Genomic DNA, 21,196 nt, shown 5'->3' on the forward strand with positions numbered 1-21,196 from the left:
AGTTCAGCATCCGACTCTTGATTTCAGCCCAGGTCATGATCTCAGGGCCATGAGATCGAGCCCTGTGTCAGACTTTGTGCTGAGCATGGAGCCTGCTTAAGATTCTCTCTCTCCCCCTCTCCTTCTGCCCCTTGCTTGTGTGCGCTCGCTCTCTCTCAAAAAAATAGTCCATTAATTTAAAATATTATTAAAGAAATCCAAATGCTACATTAGAAAATACTCAATACAAAAGAAATGGGTGAGGAGTAGATTAGTACATTGGGTAAGAACTCTAAGATCTTTGAAACCCACAGCTAGTCTCACTTTTCAGGCCGGAAGATACGCCCAATCATCAGCAAGAGCGAATACCACGAGCAAGTGGTCACTGCTGTCCTTCTCTGTAACTGTCTGCAGCTAACATTCTCTTCCTCTATATGAGGACTAGTAAGCAGGTTTCAGAAAGGCCCCGGCCATGGACTTCAGATCATAATCACGGAGAGGAGAACGGAAAGAACACGGCAGCACAGTCAGACCCATGACTATGTTATACTTCACCGAGCCTTGAGTTCCTTAAGAACAGCTGCGGTCAAGGAAATCCCCGCACCCTGCTGTGGGAAACAGCTTACTGCTAAGACCACCCTCCCCGTAAGTCTGAGACAAAATCTACCACATCACCAAGTTCCTCTATGACAAAACCAGACACAGGCCCACCGAATTTCCACTCTTGGTCTCTTAAAAGATGAGCAGAACTGTTTGTCCTGATTCAATGGGACAAAATGCTTGTTAACTGATGACCAAATTTCAGTTAAGCTTCTCTCCCTCCCCCAGGCCCTTGATACACCCTCAACGTGAGCCAGCGTAGGATCCTTAATGATCCTTCCATCAGCTGACGGCATGAAAGACATTTCTAATCTACTATCTATCACCTATTCCCCCACATCTGGTTCTTTCTGCCCCTATTTACTGGCCCCTGTAAAACAAATTCCTTTCTGCATGAATTTTTTTTTTTTTTTAAAGTAACCTCTACAGCCAGTGTGGCAGGGCGGGGAGGGGGGTGGTTCAAACTCACAACCTCAAGATCAAGAGTTACGTGCTCTACTTACTGAGCCAGCCAGGCGCCCCTGCCTTATTTTTTGACACCTTTGTGGATCTTAATGTGGAACACTCTCCTCATAGCAAAAGCTCCCTTCTCTTTCTGCAATTATTGTTTTGAATGAAGTCTCTCGTTCCCTAAGTCCAAATTTGTTTTTGTGTTTTTACAGACTCTACTCGTTCAGCCTGTTAGGGTCTAACTGAAATCCTCCAGCACAACAATGAACATGTCACTTGAGTTTAAAACAACTGCAGACTCACAGAACCCTCTCATACCAAGGGATCTAAAAATTAAGCAGCCCGCCTCTCACCCATGGCAGGAACCTCTGTGACAGCTCCGAGTGGCAGATGTCCTGTGTGGATCAAACACCTCTGGTAACAAATAATGTGCTATCTCACAAGGCAACCTGTTCTGCTATCAGGAAATTCTCCCAACTAAGCTGACATGTCCATCTACACAGCAGCCACAGGCACCACTTCTGTCCTCTGAACTACAAAGAATGCCTATGTTTCCTTCCAGATCTTTCAGCTGTCTGAAGGCAACTGCACCCCAGCTACTTCACGTCAGCACAGAAAGGCACCTAGCCTGTGGAGATCTTCCACCCTGTCTATGCAAAAACAGACTAAATCCTGTCCTCGGTTTCCTTTTTTTTTTTTTTTTAAATCAGTAGAGGCATGGACGTCACAATTGGATATAAGTCCTACTAAGAAAAACGGAAAGAGGCAGCACACACCCATCAAGGGCTCTCACTTTTTGTTCACGAGGGGCCAGTCAGCGGAGACACTGCAGCCAGCTTTTCTGTTGTTATGGAAACTGTGGCTCTATGAGGCTTTTCCCCTTAAAAATATCGCCACCCTCAGACCCCACCTCTCCCCGCTAATGATTCCATAAAAATCATGAGTGAGTGTAGTCGTCTACCTTCCTGACACTGGTGGCAAGACTGGGAATGGACTATAAAAATTTTACCTCACCAGAACACTTGCACAAAACAAACAAACAACTGCTCCAAATTCTAGTAATACACTTGACTACTTAAGGAACTGCTAACCAGTCTCTGGGAGGTTTGGCTATTTAATCCAACAGTTCAGTCACTACTCACTTGGAAATGTGTTGACAGCAAGAACTATATTTCACTGACCTTGGTCCTTCCCAGCCCTGGCACCTGGAAGCATGTGGAATATTCACTGAATTTACCCTAGACTCATGAGAAAGCCTTTCCACTCTACTTCTCCCAGTACCTGTCCCTAGCTGAAGAAGTCACTCTGGGAAGACCATCAACTTTGGACTCTTCCAGTGGGTTTCACCAGCCTGAGGATACTCTTTAGTCAGAGCTCCTGACTCCTCAGCCTCTGCAAACACACCAAGCAGCGAAAGCTCATCTAAAACAGCGGCTGGCTCAGGGTGTATAACCATGCTTTTGTGATTGAGATGTAAGACAAAATTGCTTTCTCTGGTTACCATAATCCCAACTTTGCAAATTCCTGGTTGGTGTTTCTTTAGTAGTTGAGAAAAGATGCATCACAGCTGAGTGGTTTTTGATGCTGCCTTCAACTAACTCTCTGAACTCATTTATCACCTCAAACATTATCAACACCTCCAATTTTAATCTGTTCTAGTGAGTTAATTGCCAGGGGCTTTTACAGTAATTTTTATCTTAGGAAAATGCTTCCTGATTTTTAAATTTCCGGCCATCCATGATCAAACACTGAACAAGCCCTAGAGAAGCATGTGTATCTTCTAACTTTACTGAAGTTATCAGAGCCACTTAAGAAGAAATTTTACATATATAAGATAAATATTACACACAAATTTTATATGCCACATATATACAATATACAACAAATGTTTCTAATCTAGAGCTTTCTAAAAGAATATCTAAAATGCAAAATGCTTGTGTCGCAAAAAGAATTATGTACACACGCTCATAGAATTTGCTAGATTCTGACAGGTGGCAGCAGAGTAGAAGAGCAACTCCTACATGAGATACCTATCCCAGGAAGTTAAGCAGAACCCTACAGAAAATGGCTTCTGTTTCCTCAGCACTTGCATCCAGCTCTTGCCAGCGCCAATATTGACAACACAGTCACCAAACATTTTCTTTGGTTATTGGTCAACAGAGAATCTTTGGCTCAAATCAAGAACACTACTGCTCCTTTGTGTTTCTTACACGTCACTTTGGCAGTCATCTGTTCAACAGACACTGCTGGTGCCTCCATCTGTCAGTGCAACTTTGACAATGTAGCTCCAGGACGATACCCAGAATATACATGCAGATGTCTGTCTATATGTACACACACACTGACACACACAGACACAGACACACAGACACACACACACACACACACACCTAGGCAAGTACCAATCAGGTGTGGAGTTTCACCCTGGTCTCACTCGGAATACTGCTGCCGTAGCTCAAACAGTAAGGGACTGACCATGTTGGGAATAGAAGCCTGGCACAGCAATGAGGTTTCATTTGTTCTTTCTCTATTTACTCAGGCCCAGAAACTTCTTTTTCCCCCTCATTTCCCATAAACAGCTAAGAAGTCCTGTGGAATCTCTTTCGCGTATCTCATTCCCTCCACAACTACCGCTGACTGCTTGGTTCGACACTTAGGGACACAACAGCAACAAGTCTGATGGGATGGCTGCTTTCCTGAGCCAGGCAGTCCCTGATGGGGCAGACATGTAAGCAATGAGGCAATTTCAGCACAGCCAGGTAAACATGCTGGTAGGTGGGGACTAGTTCAGGGTGCTATAAGAGAGAGCTCAAAATGGGAAGGACACCTGGCTCACACTTAAAGTGTCAGAAAGAGTTTTGGGGGAGAAAAAATAAGACTTGAATCTACCTCATCTCCTCATTCCATTAGTACGGCACAGATTTAGGACCTTTCTCTTGCCTGGACACTGTCTACTATTGATTGATCTTTCTGCCTTTAATCTCACCTTTGACAGAAACCCTTATCCTCAAGATAAAAAGCAAACTTCACAAAATAGGGCTCTTTTGTGATATGGATTCCCATTCATTTCACCAAGCCTCTGCATGCGCCCATATTTAAGACACACAGACCATGTCCATTTCTGGAGTGTCCTGTACTCACCCACGTCTACTTGGGACATCTTTTCCCTTGTGCTTCAATGCTAGATCAAGCTTTCTCTTCTTTGAGATGCCTTCCCTGACCACTCAGTCTGGGAGAGGCACCTGTTTCGATACGTATTTTAAAGTTATTCTAGACATCCTAACAGTATGATATTAAGTATGTGCTATTTAATTTAAGCTTCAACTTAGGGACAGTCAGTGGTCCTAACCAAGAATCCATATTTCAGAGACTGCAAGCTAACACGAAATCCCAAAAGCAGCTACTCAAAGTCCAGAAATTTTTCTATTGGTGAAATTAATGTCTGTTAATCAGAATGGTAAATATGAGAGATGGGCTCTCATTGCTAAAATAAAAGGTATTCAAGATATATATACCAAATAAAATATTTTAGAGATAGCCCCAATTCTTGCATGGACAGTGAGTAAGTCTGCACCTGATCACTTAGGAATGCCACCTGGGGCCACCTGTGTCCAGTCATTGGCTTTGGAAGTTTCTGTTTGTCTGATACTGATTACAAGAGTAAGAGAATTCTACTTATGTAACATTGCTACACCCCAACAGTGGTCAGACACCTAAAATGACAGACAGCTAGGCCATTACCAAGTTTAAAAAATAGGTTACATGAAGCTGTTCCTAAATGAGTATTTAATAAACATCTTTAAGTATGGCAGGATTTGCTTTCATTATAACGTAGTAACAAAACCTTGGAGGAACAGCTAAGCATTTCTCAAACTTCTTCACGGGGCTTTTTACCACGGGAACACAGGAGTCGTATTAAAACCGCTTAGCCATCCCACACAGCCTCTCCTCTCTGCTCCTGTGTACCTGCCACCTTCCCTGGCCTGTGTCAGATCATACAGCAGCTGGCAGTGTACGTGTCCGCCTTCCCCAAAGAGTGTCGAGGTCCTGGAGAACAGAGACTGTGTTTTTCATCTCTGTAGTCTCTTGCTTAGCACAGTACCTACATACAGAAATACCTGCTGAATGGACAATAGAAAGGAGCAATAATAAAGTGACAGGACATCTAAGTAGGATGGGGGATTTGTGTTTTAACACTAGTTTCAGTAAAACCTGAGTCCCTCCTATGTGTCAGTAATTTACCAGGGACTTACTGTGTGTCAAACACAGCGCTAGGCCCTTAAATAGTATCTCATTTAGTCTTCAGGAAACTTCTGAGAGGTAGCAGCATCATTTATAGCAGAGGAAGCAGAGAGGCTGACTAAGAAAGTTATTCCACCAGAGGCACCTGGGTGGCTCAGTTGGTTAAGTGTCTGACTCTTGATTTTGGCTTGGGTCAAGATCTCAGGGTTGTGAGATCAAGCCCCGCACTGGGCTCCATGCCAGGTGTGGAGCCTGCTTAAGATTCTCTCTCTCCCTCTCCCTCTGCCCCTCCTCTCTCTCTCTCTCTCTCTGTCTCTTAAAAAAAAAAAGATAGAAGGTTATTCAGATAAATAAGTGGAAGAGTCAATCTTTGAACCCATGTCTGGCTGAATCAAAAACATGTTTTTAACCACTACTTTAGGAGCGTGTCCCACAGCTAACACTTGAAAGCTCAGGCAAAAACTGTCCCCCTGGATTCCAATTTCCTCATCTGTTTACAGAGCGAGATGAGGTGACTCAAGCCCTCCCCACTGCTCAGGTCACAGTGCGGTGGCTCCAGGTGGCAGCAGTCATCGCCTCAGTCCGCCTGCCCTTGCGGTCCCGACAAAAATGGAAGAGATTTTCCTGGGCAGCATGGAATAGGGCTTTTCGGATAACATATTTTGTTTTTGTTCTTTTTTTCTTTTAAAAACGTCTCAGGGGATTCTACAGGCAGAGAAAAGGGACCCATTTTTGGCGCACGGCTTTGAAGCTAGAACCTGCTGTTAGTTAACAGAGCCAGCAGGTTGTTATTTTTGTTCTACGATTCCTCACTGACACGGATGCTGGCTGAAATTATAAAAAGGGCAAGGAAAGAAAACCTACATCCAGGGCCACTTCAACTGTCAGCAGAATGAAAGTGGTAAAAGCAAACAGTACACATGTCAGCTTGTTTAGCACATGTCAGCCGCACTGTGGCAGCTCCGTGCAGAACAGGGTTTGAGACCTGGTTCTCCTGACACCATCCGAGAATTGCTCAACTGAAAGACTCCCACCCTTTCTGTGCTGCGAAGTTTACAGTCAGGGATGGAGGTGGCATAGGTAAGAGTGCCACAAGTATTCACTGAGCACTTGCTTATGCAGTATGAAATGCTAATATCTCAGGCCAGTTTTCTTTAGGCACAGCTATCTGGAGGGAAAGCACATTAGTAAAGAAAGAATACCTTAGACTATCCTCCTTAGAGTACCTTTTATCTGCTACCACTCACTGATCAGGGTACCTGCCTGATAAAGAGAATGGGAATTCTAGAACAATGAAAGTTCTAGTTGCCAGGAGACTGATGCTAGGCCCAACCCCCCACCCCCCAATCTGGCTTCCTGGAAGAGCCAAGGAATTCTGGTGATATGTCATTAAGGCATCCAATCAGAAAGAACCTTCGACAGCATTGAGATGATTAAAAATCCGTGTCATTTTGAGAAAATTGTTCAAGAGAGGAGAATAAACACACAGAAGGAGGAAGGTGGATTTGCGCCTTTAAAACTCACTGTCTTCTAGAAATGAACAGAGGAAAAAAAAAAAAGAGAGAGAGACAAAACAAGAAACAGACTCTTCACTATAGAGAACCAAATGATGGTTACCAGAAGGGAGGAGGGTAGGGGGATGGGTAAAACAGGCGATGGGGATTAAGGAGGGCACTGGTCATGATGAGCACTGGGTGATGAATGTAAGTGTTCAGTCACTATATGGGACACCCGAAACTAATATAACTGTATTTAACAACACTGGAGTTAAAATAAAAATCTAATAAATTAAAAAAACTCACCTTCTTAACAGCAGAATCTCCTTTGGATGGATGACAAGAAGGAGACATTTTTACCTAGAAAAAAAGGCAAACACTTCAATATCCTTTTAGTTATAATCTAGTTTTATCTGACCCACACTCAAAATAACTCAACTAGAACTGGTATAACTGAGATAAAACAGATATTTTCAGAGGAACAATGAACAGATTTTTTTTTTTGGTAAGTCCCTTTGAAACTTTTCTGGAGATCAAAAGTCAGTAGTTAGCCAAGATAAAAATATGATTTGGGTAAGAAAAGTGAACAAAAGGTCCAGACTGGCTTTAACCAAATGGTGAGAAACCAAACAGATACAGATCTTTGTTGACAATGTTAATCAACTGATGTAATATGCAATGATCACCATTTCTTACAGAAGCCAACTCAAAGAATCCTTTGTGATATAATACCCCTTTTAAGCAAGACATGCACAAAAGAATTTGATAAAATAGTGAAAGATTTAGAAAAAGTATCAGCCAAGACATAATAAAAGGAGAGAAGATTGATGGTATAGAGATATCTTGAAATATCTGAGGGTTGAAAGAGATTGTCAGATCAGAAAAAAGAGCAAGACTCAATCAACTACGTGTTACACGCAAAAACCATATTTTATTTTATTTTTTATTTTATTTTAGACTTATTTATTTGACAGAGAGGGAGACAGCCAGTGAGAGAGGGAACACAAGCAGGGGAAGTGGGAGAGGAAGAAGCAGGCTTCCCCGTGGAGCAGGGAGCCCGATGCAGGGCTCGATCCCAGCACCCTGGGATCACGCCCTGAGCTGAAGGCAGACGCTTAACAACTGAGCCACCCAGGCGCCCCCCAAAACCATACTAAGATATAACACGCTACCCCCAAGCAATCTATAAATTCAAGGCAATCCCTATCAAAATCCCAGCAGTACTGTAGCAGAAATAGAAAAATCCATCCTAAAATTCATATGGAACCTCATGGGATCCTAAATAAATAGCCAAAACAGTCTTGAAAAAGACCAAAGTTGAAGGTTTCACATTTCCTAATTTCTAAACTTACTACAAAGCTACCGTAACCAAAATTGTGCTACTAGAAAAAGACAGACATGTAGACCAATGGAACAGAGACCAGAAATAAATCTTCACGTATAAGGTCAAATGAGTTTTGACAAGGGTACCAAAACCATTCAATGGTAGAAAGAATAGTTTTTTCAACAAACGGTATTAGAAACCTAGATATCCATATGCAAAAGAATAAAGTTAAACTTAACCTTACTCCATATATAAAAACTAATTCAATGTGGATCAAAGACCTAAACGCAAAAGCTAAAATGATAAAACTCTTCTTTAGAAGGAAATACAGGGAAAAGTTTCATGACACTGGATTTAGCAGTGATTTCTTAAAGATGACACCAAAGGCACAAGCAACAATTAACAAAAAAAAAATAGACAAACAAGACTGCATCAAAATTAAAAACTTTTGTGTACCAAAGGTCACATAAATATAATAAAAAGGCAACTCATCAAACGGAAGAAAATATTTGCAAATGATATGAGAGAAATATCCAAAACAAGGGATTAATATCCAGAATATATAGAGATCTCTTGAAACTCAACAACAAAAAACCAAACAACCTGATCAAAAAAATGAGCAAAGGACTTGGACATTTCTGTAAAGGTGTATGGATAGCCAATAAGCCCAAGAAAAGATGCTCAACATCATTAGTCATTCACAAAATGCAAATTAAAAACACAACGAGAGACCATTACACACTTATTAGAGTAGCCAAAACTAAAAAGACCATACCAAGGATGTGGAGTACCTGGAACCCTCATACAATGCTGGTAGGAGACTAAAATGGTACAACCACTTTGGAAAGCAGTTTGGAAGCTTCTTAAGATGATAAACACACATTTGCCATATTTGTCAGCCATTCCATTTCGAAGGTATTTACCCAAGAGAAATGAAAGCATATGTCCATACAAAGACTTGTACACAAATCTTTAAAACAGCTTCATCTGTAACAGCCAGAAACTGGACAGCCAGAAACACCTATCATCACTAGGTGATGTCGTACACAAATCATGGTAAAAGCATTAAACTGAAATATTACTTGGCAGTAAGAAATGAACTCTTATAACGACATAGATGAATCTTAAATCATTATGCTAAGTGAAAGAAGAACTTACTTGTTGGCTCCATTTACCTAAAATTCTAGAAAGTATAAATTATTCTATTATAACAGAAAGCCAATTGGTGGTTTTCGGGGAACAGAAGGGAGAGACTAAGTTTTCAGCAGTGAAAGGGTTAGTATCTTGATTGTAGTGATGGATTCAAGGATATATACATGTCATATTTGTATACTTTTGTACATGTGAATTTATTTAATATCAGTTATACCTTAATAAAGTATTTAAAGAAATTTGTAGGATGCAGCTAAAACAGTGCCTAGAGGAAGAAATTTACAGCTTTTTATACTACACTAGAGAATAAGAAAGGTTTAAAATGAAGGACCTATGCTTCCAATTTAACAAGCTAGAAAAAGAAAATCAAAGTAAAATCAAACTAAGTAGAAGGAAGGAAATAAGGAGCAGAAATCAATCAAGAGAAATTAAACAAAACACTAAAGAAAATTAACAAAGCCAAAACTTGGTTCTTTGAAAATATCAATAATGATATTCAATAATTTCAATGATAAACTGTTATTTAGATTGATCAAGAGAATATAAATAATATCAGCAATGAAAGATACATTACTACATACTGCAATACTTATACACATTTAAAAGAGGCTATTATGAACAATTTTATGCCAATAAATTTGACAATTTTTTAGGGGGAGGGGCAGAGGAGGAGGAAGAGAGAGAGAATCTTAAGCAGGCTCCACACCCAGTGGATCTGGGGTGTCCCGATCTTGAGACCCTGAGATCGTAACCTGAGCAGAAACCAAGAGCTGGATGCTTAATCGACAGAGCCACCCAGGCGCCCCAAATATGACAAATTAAAAGGACAAGTTCCTTGAAAAACAACTTATAAAGATGGACCCAAGATGAAACAGGACATATGAAAATCCTATATTTATTAAAGAAATTGAATCTTATCTCATTGTCTCATAAAGAAAATTCCAAGTCCATATGGTATCAGTGGTGAATTCTAGCAAATATGAAGTACACAGGGATTAGTATCTGAAATTAGAATAGCAACGTGTTAGTTTACAAGGAAAAATATAATCCTCATTGCAAGCAGTTCAACAGACAGCAGACAGGATCGGTCTAGGATGATGCAGCAGAGGTATAAGGATACGCAAACAATTCGATTCAAGTTCTCCAGTCCCTTCAATTCTGACAGTCTAGGAGCCTCCAGTACAGATGACGAAGACATTTCCTATCACTGGGCATCAAGCTATTCAAAAAGGACCACGTTGCAGGTTGTTTTTTTTTTTTTTTTGCCTTTCCCCTCTGACTTTCAGAATAACTTTAGAAAACATACCTCTCAGTTCAGGGGTCAAAACTGCTGGCTGTTCAGACTGTCCTTTCGGTTTTAGCAGGTCTGCAAAAATTAGACCTGACAGTCTTTGCTTTAACATACCATGGCATTAATACTCTGGAATTCACTCCAGATGTATGATGTAGCTTGCTAAACATGATCCAATTCTAACTCCTGGTATGTTCTTTTTGAAAAGGGAGAAAATAGATTTTCAAAGCAAAGTAGATATTTAAGCTTAAAAAATGACCTCATGAAAGAATCTGCAGATTTTTAAAAACAAGCCAAGAACTAGATGTGATGCTGGACAATTTATCTGAGAAAGCTGTTCTCTGGAGATTAAGTTAGAGAGTGTTTGAAGTGGCAACAGAAATGGTTCAGCATCACTCATGAAAGGTCTTATTTTCATTTAACAGGATTCCTTCTGGAAATGCCTCAGGCAATGCAGCTTGAAAGAGACACTTTAAATCCAGGTGTGCAGACAGTAGATCTGGGGATATGGATGATATATAAGCTATGGCCTTAATAATGCTAAATTTTTGTGATCTTTGTTAATGATTTCCGACTTAGAGAAGCAATCTGATCTGAAGTTTAACAGCAAGAGGAACACCTTCCTTATCACTTTTTTAAAAATAAGCCTTGGTTGTTCTGATTACAAAAGGGATACATGTTCACAAATAGAAATTTAGAAAATACTAAAAGGCAAAACAAAGGAAATAAAAATCACAATCCGATCGCACAGCAGTAACTACTATTAACATTTGGAATCACACCATTTTGTGATCTTTCCATGTTACCTGCTGAAAATGTTTATTTCACCATATCTGTATTCTTCCACAACATGATTTTTCTATTAAGCAGTCCCTTCATTGCGTAGATATACTGTGACTAATTTCATCAACTATTGGAAGGCTACTGGGTGGGATATTTAAGTTGTTTTCAATTTTTTTATTAAAAAAATGCAGTCAGAAACATCTCGCATATAACACTTGGCACACGCTCTTCATGTGTTATTTCCATTGCACATAGAAATCCCTGCTTCAAAGGGTGTTGGACATTTAAAAATACATATTGCCATTTTTTGTCCTGACCAGGAAGATGGATCCACACCCCTTATCCTATAATTCTGAAATCCCAAAAACACAGAAACAAAAAAATATATTTTTTTAAACTTTTGGCACTGACAGCAAAACCCGACCTGAAGGGAAGTAAGGCAGGCTATTGATAGTCTTTATTTTTCCCACATATTATGGGGATGCTGCCCTAGACCCCATTGGAATGTTCTGTAATAACAATATATGTACCATATCATCTTTCTTTTAGCACTTCAAAGATGCCATTTTGTTGTGTGGTTTCTTTTGAGAAGCCAGCCATCAGAAACTTCTGCTTGCTCTCTCAACAACATTTTTTCATATTTTCTTTAGAGTTTATAATTGTTTAGCAGAAAAGCTGTCCAATACAGGTTACCCTGCCATTACTAGAACTGGAACTCTCTGTATTACTTCTTCAAATACTTTTTCTGTATAATCCCTACCCCTACTTTGTCCAGGACTCCAATGACAGGTGTACTTTGTTACCTGAAGTTGTTCCATTGTTCACTGCTGCTCTATTCATTTCTTTCCTGTCTTTTTTCTGTGTTTGATTTGGGATAACTGTGGTGCTGTACATTCAAGTTCACTCATCATTTCTTCAGCAAAATCCATTATGCTGCTAATCCTATCCAGTGTGCTCTTCAACTCAGACACTGGAGTTTTAATCTTTAGATGTTCTACTGACTTTATAACTTCCACATCTCTATTGAAGATGTCCAGCCTTGCTTCTAGCTTTTGGAACGTATGGAATACAATTACAATAACTTTTAATGTTCTTGTTTACTCATTCTATCACCTGTGCTATTTCTGGTTGTTTCAATGGATTCCTTTTTTTAAAGACATTTTTTTGAGCAGTTTCAGGTTCATAGCAAAACTGAGAGGAAGTTACAGAAATACTGCATACATCCTATGCTCCCACCCACGCACAGCCTCCGCCATTATCCCCATTCCCCATCAGAAGGCTACATTTGCGGGGCGCCTGGGTGGCACAGCGGTTAAGTGGCTGCCTTCGGCTCAGGGCGTGATCCCGGCGTTCTGGGATGGAGCCCCACATCGGACTCCTCCGCTGGGAGCCTGCTTCTTCCTCTCCCACTCCCTCTGCTTGTGTTCCCTCTCTCACTGGCTGTCTCTTTCTGTCAAATAAATAAATAAAATCTTAAAAAAAAAAAAAAAAAAGAAGGCTACATTTGCTACAACCAATGACACATTACACTGACACATCATTATCACCCAAAGTCCACAGTTTACTTTAGGATTCACTTTTGGTGTTGTGCCTTCTATGGGTTTGGACAAATGTGTAATGATATATGTCCATCACTACAGTATTATAGAGTATTTTCATTGCCCCAAAAGTCTCTGTGTTCCATTTATTCAGCTCCCCCCCCCCCCCCCGCCACCCCCGGCTAGTTCCTGGCAACCACTGATGTTTTTACTGCCTCCTTGGTTTTGCCTTCTCCAGAATGTCATATAGTTGATTTTTTTTCCCTCTTTATGACTTGCATTTTTCCTGCTTTCTTGATCAAGTGCCAGACATTGTGAATTTCACCTTGTTGGGTAAAATACTTCTGTAATCCTTAACATATTCTTGAACTTTGTTCTGGGATGTGGTTAAAATACTTGGAGATAATTTGGGGCGCCTGGCTGGCTCAGCCAGAAGAGCATGTGACTCTTCATCTCAGGATCATGAGTTCAAGCCCCATGTTGGATACACAGATTACTACCAAAAAAACCAAAAAAACAAAAAACCTTAAAAAAAATACTTGGAAATAATTTGATCTTTTTTAGGTTTTGCGTTTAAGCTTCATTAGGTGGGATCAAAACTGCGATTAGTCTAGGGTTAACTTTTCCCCCAATGCTAAGGTTCAGACGGGACTTAGTACTCAGTGCTGCCCTGTGAAGTACGCAGTGCTCCCAGCTGGCAGCATTCCTGGCTCTGTGTGACTCTGGGGCACTGCTACCTCTAATCCTTTTGCGTGGTTCTTCTTCTGGCCTCAAGTGTACTATTTCCTCACACAGTGGACAGTATTCAACTCTGGGCAGCTCTCTCCTGTCCATACTCTGTTCTGCAAACTCTAGCCACCTTCCTCCCCTGGACTCCAGCTCTGTCTCCTCAACTCTGAGAGACTGGTGAGCTCTGCCTCGGTTTCCCCTCCCTGTGCCTGGGAGTGGAAACTTTCTCCTGGCAGTACACTAGGGACAAGCCTAGGGCTTACATTATTTGTTTCTCATCTCGCAGGAGTCACACTCCCTCACTGCTTGAGGTTTACTGTCTTGACCTCAAGACCTCACTGTTTTATATATGTCGCCCACGTTTCCCCAAGAAACTCCAAATGAATCCTGTCAGAAGTTGAAGTCCCTATAGTACCTTCAAAAATCAAATCTACAATCAAAAAAATTCTCAATTCTAAAACCTATCTGGTCAGAGGGATTTGGTAAGGGACTGCAGATTGTAGCACCCCCACTGGTAATGCATAAAGGGTCTGTCTCTTCACATCCTTATCAATATAAATGCATACATATTTTGAAATGTATGACAGTTTACTGTGTATTTTTAAAAAGTTGTTAGTTTAGTAAGTTTAAAAAATGGCATCATATTGCTGTTAAAATTTCTATTTCTTTGATCACTGGCAAAGTTGAACATTTTTCACATTTCATTGAACAACAGAATTTTTAAATGTCATTTGCCCACATTCCTATCAAGGCCTCAGCTCCACATAAAGACTAGAAACACTCTTTGGGTACTATTGTTATCCTCTGGTCTCCTGGACACAAGCCTTTTCTGGATCAGAGGGAAGTGAGCCAATTTCCAGGATTAAGCATCTGATTTTTAAACCATGCTGGCAGCTGTGACGACAGAGCTGCTCATAGTGATGTGGCTGTCTATCCATTTTCCACAATCACAGTACACGGATCATAGCAGTCCCATTTCAAAATCTTCAATGTTGCTTACTACTTTAAGAATAAAAAGTAAACTCTTCACCAGACCTTCCCGGCTCCTCAGGACATGGTCCTGCCTATCTCTTCAACCTCATTCCTTGCCACGCCCCCTTTAGTTTCTATGTTCCAGACACTGAGATTTTTTTTCAGTTCCTTGAACAAGTGACTCCTCTCCTCAGTTCCTCTGTGCTTACTGTTTTGTTTGGAATAGTCTTCACATGGCTGGTACCTTCCTACCTTGCAGATTTTAGCTTAACTACCACCTCTGCAGATGGAGATTTCCTGACCATCCTCCAAGGCAGGTTTCCCCTCATGTTATTCTTTCCATAATGTTCTATTCTTCGCCCTGATAGCACTCACAACCTATCACAATTTGGAATTACAAATCTGATATAGTTTGTTTACAATTTATTGTCTAGCTCTCTTTCTAGATGGTAAGTTACATAATCGTAGGAAATATATTTTGTTTTTTGGGGGGGGGGGTTCTTCAATAATGTATACTTAGTCCCAAGAATATAGTATTTGGCCCAAATACTAGGGTGTAATAGTAAGAGTATTGGAAAATGGGCAAAAGTCTCTTCAAAAAGATTTGTTTAAATTAGAATCACTTGTCACCTCTCTGCACTTCTAAGATACATTAACCCTCACTTAAGTTGTAAATTTAAGTTATAAGATATCCTTTTGAGAAATGCTATCCCAAATACTGAAATTTCACTGTTTAGCATTTAATTTTCATCTAACTTGTTTATAACGGGGAACTAACACTCTTTAAAAATGGACAAATGAACCAAGGCATTACCAGTGTTCCAGTTTCATTAAACAGCTTCTAAACCAAATCTCTAATTTACAGTGGGAATCCAAACTAAATAAGCAATGGACAACGGTTAATAGAAAACTACGACCAGGGGTGCCTGGGTAGCGCAGCGGTTAAGTGTCTGCCTTCGGCTCAGGGCGTGATCCCGGCGTTATGGGATCGAGCCCCACATCAGGCTCCTCCACTAAGAGCCTGCTTCTTCCTCTCCCACTCCCCCTGCTGTGTTCCCTCTCACGCTGGCTGTCTCTCTCTGTCAAATAAATAAATAAAATCTTAAAAAAAAAAAAAGAAAAGAAAACTACGACCAGTGAGCACAAATGTCATTTATTGAATAATTTCTTAGAATTATAAATATTTCCCTCTGACATTATTTATAAATCTACTCCACAAGATAAAACATTTTCTTAGACAACGCTAAAAATCAAACAATAAAACCAGCTCCAAGCACCAAGAAAACTATCAGCTTATTTCATTTAATTCTTTCCTGTTCTATTAAAAGATGAAGTGGCTATGTTTTTTCTTCAATCCCCTTCTCCTCAGATATTTACCTCTTACTGAAAAAAAAAATCTGACTAATGTAGCTGCCTCTCCACCAACAAGAGATGATTTAGCCAACTCTGAAGCTATCAAGCAATAGATTATAAAACTTTCTAATGAGTCTCTAAATGCTCTTGTTTTTTGAAGTTTTTTTTATTTGAAGATTTTATTTATTTGAGAGACAGAGAGAGCATGAGCCGGGGGAGGGGCAAAGGGAGAGGGAGAAGCAGACTCCCCAGCTGAGCAGGGAGCCCAATGTGGGGCTCAACCCCAGGACCCTGGGATCATGACCTGAGCTAAAGGCGGACGCTTAACCGACTGAGCCACCCAGGCGCCCCTCGTTTTTTTAAAGTTTTAAAAGGAACAACAACTTGAATGTTGCTGGCGCACAAAAGGTGTTAGCTTAGGGATAACCTGGGTGGCTTAGTCGGTTGAGCGTCTGACTCTTGATTTTGGCTCAGGTCATGATCTCAGGGTCTGGGATCAAGCCCTGCATTTGGCTCCATGCTCAGTGGGGAGTCTGCTTGAGGATTCTCTCTCCCTCACCCTCCACCCCTTCCCCCACTCGCGTGCTCTCTCTCTAAAATAAATAAATCTAAAGCAAAAAGTGTTAGCTTAATACCAGCTCTCAAGAATTCTAAGCCCTGTTAATAATATGTTAAAGCTACAATCTAGTAAATCTTCAATTATGTTTCCTTGAATTTACAGCATGTTGCCTGTTGATCAACAATTATTTTAAAAATGAATAGCAAGTTAATTTCTTCTATTGCTCACCAGTGCTAATGAAGATGGTTATTTGCTACTGTGAATTTAATAAAGATATAAGCAAATAAAATTTCATAACCCAAGAAAACTATATATCGTATATTATATGGGAATAACATTTGTTGAGAAAATACAGAATGGTAAGTACTTCAGCTGAAATTAATTTCTCCAATGTAGTTCATCTGTGGATAATACATACTGAAAGCAAACTAGAGAATCAGACAGACTTGCAAGGTCTATTTATGGATTAAACATTTCGGATTGAGCTGCTGCAAACCTGAGGCAGAGAGAGGAGCTAAGGAAGGAAAGAAAGAAACTTGAGTCATTTTTCCCGCTCATAAGGAATAAAAGTAGTTATTCCAGAGGAGAGCAGGCTTTCTGGGGGAATAACTCCCATCACGTCTGTGCAGACATGCTGTTGGGAGGCAACTACTATGTTAGAGTTATTGCTTATATATACTGACCAGTTGTGCAAAACAGAAATGAGGTAAGGAGTAGCAAGAAGACAGATCTTCACCAAAACCACAGTTTTGAGATAACTGTTGCGTCTTGTTGAGCTGGAGTCAGAAACTGAACAAGAAAAAAAATCACAAGTCTTGGGAAAGAATGAAACAGAAAGCGAGTTGACTGAAGGATCATGTTACAGAGGCAGTGAGAGGGTTTGAAATGCACCCAGTATCTCCTGGGAGTAGAGAGCAACAAGTAGGAGCGGACAGGCAATCTCAGCTCGAGTCTGGAGTCACGGGAGCCCTCAGCTCTGTTTTCCTCCATGCACTCACTGGCTAGGAACTTCATGACCAGGGTTGATAGATTTTTCAAAGGAAATTAAGTGAACAAAGGAGAACTTTCTTTTCTTTTCTTTTCTTTCTCTTTTTTTTTTTAAGATTTTATTTATTTATTAGAGAGAGAGCGAGCGAGGACGAGTGGGGGGTGGGGAGAGGGATAAGCATCCCCAATGAGCAGGAACCCAATGCTCAATCCCAAGACCCTGGGATCATGACCTGAACTGAAGGCAGATGCTCAACTGACTGAGCCACCCAGGCCCCAGAGTAGAATTTTCATGAAATAAAATTTAATAAAAGCCATCATATACAAAATTAGTATTTTCATTTTAAATTTTTTTATAATTAAAAATGTAATGGCTCACACATGGTAAGAAATCTTAATTAGCACAGCCAATATGGTATGGATGTATTTTAAAAATCAGTCTTACCAGGTTTCAAAAAAGCCAGAATGCTAAAAATAGAATAGGCTGGAGGCAGGAAAACTGGGGGTGATGATGGTCCTACACAAATTAAGTTCAAATACTGACCTCCCTTCTCTGAGCTACATATAGTTTCTTCAGCTGTAAAATAGGGAATATATCACCCTCAAAAAATTGTGAAGATTAGCATAAACACATCTATAGTATATATTTGATAAATTTCATTTTCTCTTTCCTTCTTGTGTTACCAATCCACTAGATCTTTTTACAATGTCTTAGTAACAAAAATAAGAGACACAGACAGCTAGAAGAAAATCATACTTCATATGATTCGAGAATCACTGCTTCATTATTAGGAAGTATCAAAGATTTCCAAGAGGATCTCACCAGTAATCTTACTGGAGTTTCCTAAACAATGAAAAGGTTGAGTCATCTCGCCTCCCTTCCAGAATGGGATAGCCTCAGATAGCTTCAGAAATAAAGCTGCCTTTGACATGTAGGTCCAATTTCAAGATAATTCCCTTTTTCTAGGTGCTCTGAGAGAAGGCAGGAAGAAAGTCAGTGAAATAGATTACTCTCTCACTGTACGAGGTGTGTGGATGTGCGCACAAGGCAACCAGTGTAGTATAAATGGCTTCAAAATTCAACACCCATTTAGGAACAAATTCTCAGCCAAACACAGAATAAAAAAAGGACTTCCTAAACATGATATAAAGGTTACACACACAAAGTCTGTGATTAACATCACACTTAATGATGAAAAACTGAACACTTTCGGCTAAGATCAGTTTATCAGGTTTATTCTCACCATTCCTATTCAACACTATACTGAAGGTCAATGCAATAAGGCAAAAAATAAAAGGCATAAGATTGAAAAGGAAGAAATAAAAGTCTTTATTTGCATATGATATGATTGTCTATGTAGAAAATACCAAAGAACCTATTAAAAAAAAATACTTGTACTAACTAGTAAGATTTGTAAGATCACTGGTCACTGGATACAGGTCAATCTACAAAAATAAGTTGCATTTCTATATTCTACCAATGAACAATTAGAAAGCAAAATGTAAAACAGTAAAATATATAATACATCAAAGGTTATTACATGCTTAGAAAGAAATCCTCGAAACAAAACAGGTAAGATTTACATGCCAAAAACTATAAAACACTGGTGAAACAAATAGAAAGATTGAAATAAATTGATAGATATACCATGTTGATGGACTGGAAGACTCTCTCTCTCTCTCCCGCTCTCTCTCTCTCTCTATATATATATATTTAGGATTTTATTTATTTATTTGACAGAGAGAGAGAGACAACCAGTGAGAAAGGGAACACAAGCAGGGGGAGTGGGGAGGAAGAAGCAGGCTCCCAGCAGAGAAGGGAGCCCAATGCGGAGCTCAATCCCAGGACCCTGGGATCAGGCCCTGAGCCGAAGGCAGATGCTTAACGACTGAGCCACCCAGGAGCCCCATGGAAGACTCAATATTGTTAAAATATCAACTCTCCCCAAATCGATCAATCAACAGATCTAATACAATCCTAATAAAATCCCAGCATGATTTTTTTGTAGAAATTGAGAAGCTGATTTTAAAATTTATATGGAAAAAGCAAAGGAATCAGAATAGTCAAATGTTAGTAAGAAGAACAAAGTTGGAGGACTCATACTACCTGATATTCGCATTTACTATAAAACCATAGTATTGGAGAAAGGATAGATATATAGACCACTGGAAGAAGAGAAAGTCAAGAAACAGACCTACACATACATAGTCAATGGATTTTTGACTAAGGTACAAACGCAATTCAATGGATATCCACATGCAAAAGAATGAACTCCAATCCTTATCTTGTACCCTATTAAAAATGAACTCAAAATGGATCTGTGGTTGCTAGGGATTGAGACTGGGGGAAAGGTTGACTACAAAGAGATATGGGAGACATTGGAGAGTAGGTGATAATACTAGATCTTGGTCGTAAAGGTGATTGTCAAAACTCGTGGAAGGTAGATTTTACTGTTTGTAAATTACGTATTAAAATACGTAATTATATGCATAAAACAATTTTATTTTTTTAAAAAGGAAAAAAAAGTCTATTTTAGCTGCTCAGGACTATCTAGAAAGAAAGAAAAATTTAATTGGTAATATCCAAGCAGGGGCACCTGGGTGGCACAGCAGTTAAGCGTCTGCCTTCGGCTCAGGGCGTGATCCCAGCGTTATGGGATCGAGCCCCACATCAGGCCCCTCTGCTATGAGCCTGCTTCTTCCTCTCCCACTCCCCTGCTTGTGTTCCCGCTCTCGCTGGCTGTCTCTATCTCTGTTGAATAAATAAATAAAAAATCTTTAAAAAAAAATTGGTAATATCCAAGCAATCATATGCATACAATCACAAGTTGGTTTATAAATAGGATATAACTGAAAGACAGAAAAAAACTAAAATGCCCAAGATGCGACTTAAGAATTTGCATAAATAATGGTTCCCCCATCAGCATTTGGATTCAGCTTGGAAACATGGTGGAAATCACAAGACCTGTCTTTCCTTCCTTAAATGCAAACAAGGAAGCATTCTGGATGACTAGTTAATAAAATTTTCAATCTGAACCACACTGAACATCTTTACTCAAAATGTCCTGCCAAAGTCTCTAAATTCAACAATGAATTCTCTTATTCCCAAGTCTGTTCTTTGTTTACTATTTCCTACCTCAGTAAATGGTACCATCACCCATCAGTTGTTCAAGTAAGAAATCAATACTATTTTTGACTCTTCCCTTTGTCTTAACTGCTCCATCCAACAAATTTATTTATCACCAAGTCCCGATAGTTCTCTCTCTCAATTAAATGCTGTGAAGCAGAAAAGAGCACAGAACTGGAAGCTGAATGTGACTGGAGGAGAGGGTGAAAAGAGCGTGGTCTGAGATGCAGGTGGTGAGGCAGGAACCATAAGAATTATTCTGATGTTTGTGTCCATCTCAAACATGTCTCAAATATGTAGTACTTTCTCCATCCCAACTTCTATCATTCTAGTACAAATTACCACTTCTTTCCTCTAAATTACTTCAATATTCTTGGGTCTCCCTACATCCGTTCTTGCTTCCCTTTCAATTCATTTTCTGCACTGCAGTTAGAGTGTTCTAAGAATGCCACTCTGGGAAAAAATGCTGTTCTGATCAGATATTATTCCTTCCTTAAAACCCCTCAATATCCTCCCTGTTTCTTTTTTTTTTTTTTTTTTAAGATTTTATTTATTTGACAGAGTGAGCAAGTATAAGCAGGGGGAGTAGCAGAGGAAGAGGGAGAAGCTGGTTC

At 39.8% G+C, this 21,196-nt stretch overlaps 1 protein-coding gene across 1 annotated transcript in view; it reads right to left on the reverse strand.

Moving 5' to 3' along the window:
* Positions 1–21,196, reverse strand: part of VPS8 (VPS8 subunit of CORVET complex) — a 246,405-nt gene that overhangs the window by 23,638 nt on the left and 201,571 nt on the right. Inside the window, exon 45 of the mRNA XM_008705231.2 lies at positions 7,074–7,127. Coding sequence (XP_008703453.1) covers positions 7,074–7,127 — 54 coding nt within the window. The remainder of the gene's footprint in view (positions 1–7,073; positions 7,128–21,196) is intronic.

Source organism: Ursus maritimus, unplaced genomic scaffold (genome assembly GCF_017311325.1).
Source record: "Ursus maritimus isolate PB19 unplaced genomic scaffold, ASM1731132v1 scaffold_4, whole genome shotgun sequence".
NCBI classification, from domain to species: Eukaryota; Metazoa; Chordata; class Mammalia; order Carnivora; family Ursidae; genus Ursus; species Ursus maritimus.